This window comes from Amblyraja radiata, chromosome 24, assembly GCF_010909765.2.
Source record: "Amblyraja radiata isolate CabotCenter1 chromosome 24, sAmbRad1.1.pri, whole genome shotgun sequence".
Taxonomy (NCBI): domain Eukaryota; kingdom Metazoa; phylum Chordata; class Chondrichthyes; order Rajiformes; family Rajidae; genus Amblyraja; species Amblyraja radiata.
The window spans coordinates 33,891,705-33,901,386 of NC_045979.1; the positions used below are offsets into that span (position 1 = coordinate 33,891,705).

Genomic DNA, 9,682 nt, shown 5'->3' on the forward strand with positions numbered 1-9,682 from the left:
ATTTTGGGTCAGGACCTTTCTCCAGACCATCTGAAGAAGGGTCCCAACCTCAAAGGCCTTCTATAACCATATAACAATTACAGCACGGAAAGAAGGCCATCTCGGCCCTTCAAGTCCATGCAGAACACTTATTTTCCCCTAGTCCCATCTACCAGCACTTTAACCATAACCCTCCATTCCTTTCCCGTCTATATACCTATCCAATTTATTTTTAAATGATAAAATCGGACCTGCCTCCACCACTTCCACTGGAAGCTCATTCCACACAGCCACCACTCTCTGAGTAAAGAAGTTCCCCCTCATGTTACCCCTAAACTTCTGTCCCTTAATTCTCGAGTCATGTCCTCTTGTTTGAATCGTCCCTACTCTCAATGGGAAAAGTTTATCCACGTCAACTCTGTCTATCCCTCTCATCATTTTAAAGACCTCTATCAAGTCTCCCCTTAACCTTCTGTGCTCCAAAGAATAAAGACCTAACTTGTTCAACCTTTCTCTGTAACCCAGGCAACATTCTAGTAAATCTCCTCTGTACTCTCTCTATTTTGTTGACATCCTTCCTATAATTAGGCGACTAAAATTGTACACCATACTCCAGAATTGGCCTCACCAATGCCTTGTACAATTTTAACATTACATCCCAGCTTCTATACTCAATGCTCTGATTTATAAAGGCCAGCACACCAAAAGCTTTCTTTACCACCCTATCCATCTTATATATTTTTTTTAATTGCTGTTTTTTTGTTCCCTTTTTCCTTCCGCCCACAATATTTAATATGGAAAAGAATATGTGATTCTGTTACATTCTGTTTGTAGTTTGTTTGGTTGTTTGTCTTTTTGCACAAAGACTGCGAGTATTGCCACTTTTCATTTCACTGCACATCTCGTATGTGTATGTGACGAATAAACTTGACTTGACTTGACTTACATGAGATTCCACCTTCAGGGAACTATGAACAGTTATTCTTAGATCCCTCTGTTCAACTGCATTCATCAATTCGCTACCATTTACTATGTACGTCCTATTTTGATTTGGCCTGCCAAGATGTAGCACCTCACACTTATCAGCATTAAACTCCATCTGCCATCTTTCAGCCCACTCTTCCATATGGCCTAAATCTCTCTGTAGACTTTGAAAATCAACTTAATTATCCACAACACCACCTATCTTAGTATCACCTTAGTATCACCACCTGTCCAATTTCTCCAGAGATGCTACCTGACCTGCTGAGCTACCCCAGCATTTTGTGTCCATCTTTGACAAAGTATTGAACAGATTAACGCAGTAAAGCAAGTATTGCCAAAAACTCACACCGAATTTAAAATCTCTCCTAAGAAACGACAGAGGCATAGATTGACTCAGGGTTCTCTGGAGTCCCAGGAGAGTGGGGTTTCCGAATGCCCTTTGGGCAGTTGCGATGAAAATTGACATCTGCGTAGACGACAGCGTTTTCAGCCGCATGCTGCCTTGATCTCGTCTTCCTTTGACATTTCACCACTGCATACGTGATTTCACCTTCATTGTTATCCAAATGGTCACCTGCCCTGTTGTTTCCAAGTTGCTGCAGATTTGCATAAACGTCAGTCCCTTCCAACACTGTCATTTCCTAAAATGTAACACAATCCAATTTTACAACCTAATAGATTTGAAAGGTCCTCAACAGATGTCTATTACAAAGTAGGTCTCAAACTGTTCAGTGCACAGCCATTGTTGCTGTTTACAACACAAAGATAGTGCAGCACGGTGGAGCAGCGGTAGAGTTGCTGCCTCACAGCGCCAACAACAGGCTTGTAGGTTAATTGGTTTAGCATAATTGCAAATTGCCCCTAGTGTGTGTAGGATACTGTACATGTGCAGGGTTCGCCGGTCGGCCTAGACTCTGTGGGCCAAAGGGCCTGTTTCTGCGCTGGATCTCTTAACTGGAGTGGACTGGTGTTGCTAAATGGCCTGTGTAAACACAGATAATTCAATATTATATATTCTTCATCACTCAGAGAATTTATATTTCACATTTTTACCTGGGTTTCATTGTTGGCTTCACCGTGTGATGTATTGCACTTGGATTCTGGAAAATATGTTGTCGGTAGAGCCATATCAGGAACAGGTTTAAACATCATTCATTCATATATTTCATTCATTTGTTCTATGTACCTTCGAGATCTCTTGTTTCCCTTTCCCCTGACTCTCAGTCTGAAGAAGGGTCGCGACTCGAAACGTCACCTGTTCCTCTTCTGCATAGACACACCCTGACCCGCTGAATTGCTTGAGCATTTTGTGTTTATCTTCATTGTAAACCAGCATCTGTAGTTCCTTCCAACACACTGAAACATCTACGTGTTGTGTGCAAGACCTTATATTTAGGAGAACCCCAAATGTACTGCATGTACGGAATAAGAATCAGCCCTGTTGTTCTGGTTGCTGTATCATATTCCCTGTGCTCTACCCATCCCTCCTAACAGATGCCTAAACCTACCCGATCTCCCGGTTGCTCAACTTTTTAACTCCTCCCCCCATTCCCACACTAACCTTTCTGTCCTGGGCCTCCTCCGTTGTCAGAGTGAGGCCCAGCACAAATTGGAGGAACAGCGCCTCATATTTTGCTTGGGCAGCTTACACCCCAGCGGTATGAACATTAACTTCTCTAACTTCAAGTAACCCTTGCTTTTCCCTCTCTCTCCATCCCCTCCCCATTCCCAGTTCTTTGACTAGTCTTACTGTCTCCGACTACATTTTGTCTCTGTACCGCCCACTCCTCTGACATCAGTCTGAAAAAGGGTCTTGACCCGAAACGTCACACATTCCTTCTCTCCAGAGATGCTGCACGTTCCACTCAGTTACTCCAGCATTTTGTTTCTATTGTCCTAACCTTATCTGCTAAAACAGGTTTTCATAAGTTCAGTAAGTGATAGGAGCAAAATTATGCTATTCGGCCCATCCATCTACCATCATCGGTGGTGAAGATAGTTGGCAGCTTCAAGTTCATGGGCGTTCACATCTTGGATTACCTGTCCAAGCTAGACCTGCCCTGCCTCAACTACCTCCTGTGGCAGCTCCTGCCATATACCCACCTGTGTAAGGCAGGTATGTCGTACATTGTCTATGTCCCCGTGAGGCTGCAGGCGTGATCTTCATTGTAACTGTACTTCACCATGCTTGTGCATGTGACAATAAACACGACTTAACCTGAATCGAAATACAACAGCTAATCACACAAAGCATATTTTAACAGCTGAGAGGATGAGAGTATCTATGTAAATCTTACTTCTACCTAGCCTCTTAGTTCTCACACATCTCTGCCATTTCATACTCAGACAGTTTCTGTACAATGATGTTCAAAGAACAGTTTTTCACCGAGTCACTATGATAGCATCAAACATGATAGCATTATTGATCATTCATGCTTCCTCCTACTCTATTACTTTAATGCAGGGCATTTGTTGATTAGAACAGAATTAAATCTCTTGACATTCTGCAAGGAACTGAGACATGTATTGTGAAATTATTTAAGGGAAATCGGAAACTCACCCTCGGTTTTACGCTTTCGGTACCAAAAGAAGGCAATGATGAGAATCAGGAGAAGCACAGTGACACCAGACACAACTATGTGGACAGAGAATAGGGAAGGGTGAGACATGGCTCATCATTGATTCTTGGTCTTCAGTAAAGAACAAAAGTCAAGCATTTATATGGCACCTTTCATGATTTTTTTGAAGTGTGCAGCAAAGGAAATGAGGTGTAGAGTTTGTTTCGGTGGGTAATGCAGCAGCTAATCTGCTCACAGTAAGGTGACATTGACCAACGATCGTGAAACTGGTTGAAGAGCAATTGGGTCCAACCATTAAGGAACCCTCCCTCCTCCTTGACAAACAATGTATGGGAACTGTTACACTTTTATTGCAATGATTAGTTGAGTTGAGTTTAGATTAGATTAGTTGAGTTTAGAGATACAGCATGGAAACAGGCCTTTCGGCCCACCAAGTCTGCATCAGTCAGCAATCCCCATACACTAGATCTGTCCTAAACATTGGAGACAATTTACCGAAGCCAATTAACCTACAAACCTGCACGTCTTTGGAATGTGGGAGAAAACTGGAACACCCAGAGAAAACTGGAGAAAACCCATGTGGTCACTGAGAGAACGAACAAACTCCGTACAGACAGCATCCGTAGTCAGGATCGAACACGTCTCTGGGGCAATAAGGCAGAAACTCTACCGCTGTGCCTCCATGCCACTGTTTTTGCAGTTTTCATATCTGACAGGCAGCATGCTGCCCCCCCCCCCTCAATACTGCAGTGTATTGACCAAATATTTGCAGCTATCATTGAAATCACCACTTTGTGAATACGGTTCTACAATCCTGGTCCAACCTCGGTGGAGAGAACACCAGGCCAAAGGGAAAACAGTGCACTTGGTTCACAACAAATCTCACCACAATGCCATTTACAACTCCATCTTCACCTCCACCAACATTGGGTTTGGACAGTGACTGTTCGCTTAGAGCTGTCTGGAATATGGAACATCTTCAACATATCTAGAAGGCGGCTCACCATGACCATCTCAAGGTCAGCAGTGTGACCTAACGTGCCTACCACCCAGGGTCATGTTCTAGGTGGAGACACTTCCTGCTGTTGGAGTGACTGACATTGAGACTTTGACCAACTCTGCAAGGTGTTGCCATACGTGATATCAAAAGTGGTGTTTTAGCCCATAATTCACTATGCATTTTCCTATCAGTACCACGCCAGAGTAGGTCACAGCAAGGCAAAGCAACTATACTTGTACACCAGTCATTAAAAGTAGGCATGCAGGTGCAGCAGGCAGTGAAGAAGGCGAATGGTATGTTAGCATTCATAGCAAAAGGATTTGAGTATAGAAGCAGGGAGGTTCTACTGCAGTTGTACAGGGTCTTGGTGAGACCACACCTGGAGTATTGCATACAGTTTTGGTCTCCTAATCTGAGGAAAGACATTCTTGCCATAGAGGGAGTACAGAGAAGGTTCACCAGACTGATTCCTGGGATGTCAGGACTTTCATATGAAGAAAGACTGGATAGACTCGGTTTGTACTCGCTAGAATTTAGAAGATTGAGGGGGGATCTTATAGAAACTTACAAAATTCTTAAGGGGTTGGACAGGCTAGATGCAAGAAGATTGTTCCCGATGTTGGGGAAGTCCAGAACAAGGGGTCACAGTTTAAGGATAAGGGGGAAATCTTTTAGGACCGAGATGAGGAAAGCTTTTTTCACACAGAGAGTGGTGAATCTCTGGAATTTTCTGCCGCAGAAGGTAGTTGAGGCCAGTTCATTGGCTATATTTAAGAAGGAGTTAGATGTGGCCCTTGTTGCAAAAGGGATCAGGGGGTATGGAGAGAAGGCAGGTACAGGATACTGAGTTGGATGATCAGCCATGATCATATTGAATGCCGGTGCAGGCTCGAAGGGCCGAATGGCCTACTCCTGCACCTATTTTCTATGTTTCTATGTTTCTACTTGGGTTTGGCAACTATACTCATCTCACACCATGGGATGAGGTTAGTGATGGAGAAGTCATGGTGAATACCGCAGGGAGTGCCCTCTGAAGGGCAACAAATGGTGGAACTTGTTCAAGAAGGAACTGCAGATGCTGGAAGATCGAAGGTACACAAAATGCTGGAGAAACTCAGCGGGTGCAGCAGCATCTATGGAGCGAAGGAAATAGGCAACGTTTCGGGCCGAAACCCTTCTTCAGACTGGAGGATGGAGGAACTTGTTCTTATCACCCAAGCATATACACAACACAATGAGATGTAAACCAGTGCAATTTCCCTTTTGGTGAGTTAACTAATATCTGGTTTGCAAGTTATATACATATTATGATAGAATAAGGTCATAAGCAATATGAGAAGAATTAGGGAATTTGGCCCATCAAGTCTACTCCGCCATTCAATCATGACTGATCTATCTCTCCCTCCAAACCCCATTGTCCTGCCTTCTCCCCATAACCTCTAACACCCGTACTAATGAAGAATCTAGCTATCTCTGCCTTAAAAATATCCACTGATTAGCCTCCACAGAATTCTGAGGCAAAGAATTCCACAGATTCACCACCCTCAGACTAAAGGATTTTCTCCTCATCTTCTTCCTAAAAGAACATCTCATTCTGAGGCTGTGATCTCTAGTCCTAGAATCTCCCACTGGTGGAAACATCCTCTCCACATCCACTCTATACAAGCCTTTCACTATTAAGTATGTTTGAGGTCCCCTACACCTCCCTGGTTATCTCATCCTTTCCCATCCAATAGCTCTCCCCAATACCTTCCCTTTCAACCACAGGAAACGCAACATCTGTCCCTGTACCTCCTCCCTCGACTCTGTCCAAGGGCCTCAACTGTCCTTTTGGGTTAGAGTTAATTTGCACCTCATCCAACCTCATCTACAGTATGAGGTGTGGACTCTTATACATCAACAGGACCAAACGTTGACTGGGCGCTATTTGATCTCCCAGTTGCTAAACACTTTAACTCCCCCACCCATTCCCACACTGACCGTTCTGTGCTGGGCTTCCTCCATTGCCAGAGTGAGGCCAGATGCAAATTGGAGGACCAGCACCTCATACTTCTCTTGGGCAGCTTACTGCCAAGCAGTATAAATGTTGATTTCTCTAACGTTAAATTACCCTTGCATCCCCTCTCTCTTTGTCCCTCCCCCACTCTAGTCGTGGGTTGAATTTCACTGTTGTCTTGTAGTGTCTTATTGTCTGTACAACTCGGTTTCACCTAGCCCACAGCTAACTATGGATCGTTTCCTTGATCATCTTTACTTTTTTGCATATCTTTCATTCATTGTTTTATATCTCTCTATATCACCGTCGATATCGCTCTCATTTCCCTTTCCCCTGACTCTCAATCTGAAGAAGGGTCTCAACCCGAAACATCACCTATTCCATTTCTCCAGAGACGCTGTCTGACCCGATGAGTTACTCCAGTTGTTTGTATCTATATTCAGTTTAAACCAGCATCTGCAGTTCCTTCCAACACAATGAAAGCAAAATATGCAGAACACACATAGACGGCACCTAAGTTCAGGGTCTTGGCATTGTAAGGCTGTGGTTCCACTGGCTGTGTCACTGTGCGTACAGATCAATACTCCAACTGGCGTTGAATGTCTGTGAATGGACGATACTGGCTGTGTCACTGTGTATTCAGATCATTACTCCAACCGGCCTTGAATGCCAGTGAACGGAAGACACAAACTTCTCCCAATTGAAGCAATCCCAATCAAAACACCAGCAATGAGTACATGGCACCTTTCAATGGAAACAGAGTAGTTAACCTTGAAGGTAGACAAAAGTGCTGGAGAAAATCAGCGGGTGCAGCAGCATCTATGGAGCGAAGGAAATAGGCAACGTTTCGGGCCAAAACCCTTCTTCAGACTGATGGAGGGTCTGAAGAAGGGGTTCGGCCCGAAACGTTGCCTATTTCCTTCTCTCCATAGATGCTGCTGCACCCGCTGAGTTTGTCCAGCACTTTTGTCTTCCTTCGATTTTCCACCATCTGCAGTTCATTCATAAACAGTTTACCTTGAAGTATACTTGGATCTTTTTGAAGTTTGACAAGAATATTCAAGTCCTGTTGGAACAAGGAAATAAAAAATCAGTTTCACTGCTTTTCACTTGCAGTTGAACAAGAGCGCCTGCTTGTCCGATGTAAGGAGTTTATAGGCTTAATAGACAGGGCAATGTTTCTTCAGTGTAATTTACAGCAAATGGGAGACGTTGTCATGATAAGCTGGAGCACTGGTTACAACTCAGGTCGCCAATTGTATAGCGGTGCAGTGGCGCAGCGGTAGCGTTGCTGCCTTACAACGAATGGCCTGGGTTCGATCCCGACCACGGGTGCTGCCTGTATGCAGTTTGTACGTTCTCCCAGTGACCTGCATGGTTTTCCTCCGAGATCTTCGGTTTCCTCCCATACCCCAAAGACGTACAGGTTTGTAGGTTAATTGCCTTTGGTTAATATCCCTAGTGGGTGTAGGATGGTTAATAATGTGCGGGGATCGCTGGTCGGCCCAGACCCGGTGGGCTGAAGGGCTTGTTTACGCACTGTACCTCTAAACTAAAGACGTGCAGGTTTGTATGTTAATTGGCTTCTGTAAATTGTCCCTTAATTTAGAATTGTCCCTAATTGTAGAATTGGTGTACCGGTGAAAGGCAGCTGCTTCCACACAGGAGAGGAACCAGGAAGCTAATACAGGGAGGTACACAAAATTGCTGGGGAAACTCAGCGGGTGCAGCAGCATCTATGGAGCGAAGGAAATAGGCGACGTTTCGGGCCGAAACCCTTCTTCAGACTGGCGACGTTTCGGGCCGAAACCCTTCTTCAGACTCTGAAGATGTCTGCCTGTGCCTGTAATGTCCCTATGAGGGACATAGATAGGGTACTTTGTGGGAAATCAGCACAGCAGATGTGCATAGACGTGGAGAACATAGCGTTGAGTTTAGGAGTAGAATATTTGGAGGGTATCTGAGCAAGAAATATTTTTAAACCTAGATGGTGAAGGCACTTGAATTGTCAAGTCTGAGAAGACTATGGATGAGGAGCTGGTAAAAATGGGATAAGTATCGATGGCACTTAATGGTAACACAGTGGACCAAAGCTGATAGAGTCTATGAGTTAACTGTGGTCATATTTACTGATAATTTCTGTTCTCTTCCCATATTTGAGTGTCGGTCATGTGGAGATGATGGAAAGTGAAGGTGCTTGGACTGATGTCACTGCACACCTAGTTTAAAGCTGTGTGAACATAAGAGGAGGTTCTAGCCGGGAAGCCGGCCTACACCAGCACTGGGACATCTATTTCTGGAGACCAGCAACCAAGTATTGACAAATGGGCCATAATTCCATCATATTAATCTTGATAAGAATTAAATAACGTGCATGGATTTCAAGGTGTCGGGGGTTATGTGGAGAAGGCAGGAGAATGGGGTGAAGAGGGGTAGATAGATCAGCCATGATTGAATGGTCTATTTCTGCTTCTATCACATGTGATCCTATGAACCACCCTGCCCCCACTTCCCCTTCTTCTCCTCATTCTCTCCACTACTTACCAGTGCCGTTGATTTCCACTAGGAAACTGCAGGGCACGTCACTGCTGGAGATGGACACGTTGACCATTTCACTGGATTTTGATCCAAGTTTATTTGAGGCTGTGCAATAATATTGATGGTGCTGGTGTTTGAAGGATTGACAATGTAGATCCAGGGCATTGTTGTCAGAGATCTTTGAATCCCCAGATGGGGTATTTTCATACCAGCTGTAGCTAATGGGAAGGGATCCCCGGACCGACTCACAGGACACTGTCACTGAACCCCCGCGACAGGAGAAATTGCCGGGGATCGTAGCTCCTACCGCGGGGAATGTGGACTTTAACATCGTGAAGCCCGCGGTCTCTGGTAAGAGTCCCATGGACTCGGGAGCTCCATGCAGTGGTGAGAGTTTCAACTGGCCCGATGTGGGAGTTTCGATCACCCTGACGGGGACTTCGATCACCGGCTGCGGAGGCTTTGACTGCCCCGACTGCAGATGGTTTGTCTGCCCCGACCACGGGAGAACAAAGAGGAAGAAGTTTGAACTTTATTGCCTTCCGTCACAGTGAGGAATATGGAATCCACTGTGTTGGATGTTGATGTTAACTTTTATATGGTTGT

At 44.7% G+C, this 9,682-nt stretch overlaps 1 protein-coding gene across 1 annotated transcript; it reads right to left on the reverse strand.

Annotated features, from left to right (window-relative positions):
* Positions 1 to 1,301: 1,301 nt before the first annotated feature.
* On the reverse strand, positions 1,302 to 9,407 carry LOC116986632 (allergin-1-like). The gene is made up of 4 exons (XM_033042211.1): positions 9,083 to 9,407; positions 3,524 to 3,598; positions 2,017 to 2,063; positions 1,302 to 1,604 (listed from the first exon to the last, which is right to left on the reverse strand). The coding sequence occupies exons 1-4, from the start codon at positions 9,405 to 9,407 to the stop codon at positions 1,329 to 1,331; spliced, it is 723 nt and encodes a 240-aa protein (XP_032898102.1). The 3' UTR covers positions 1,302 to 1,328.
* Positions 9,408 to 9,682: the final 275 nt, after the last annotated feature.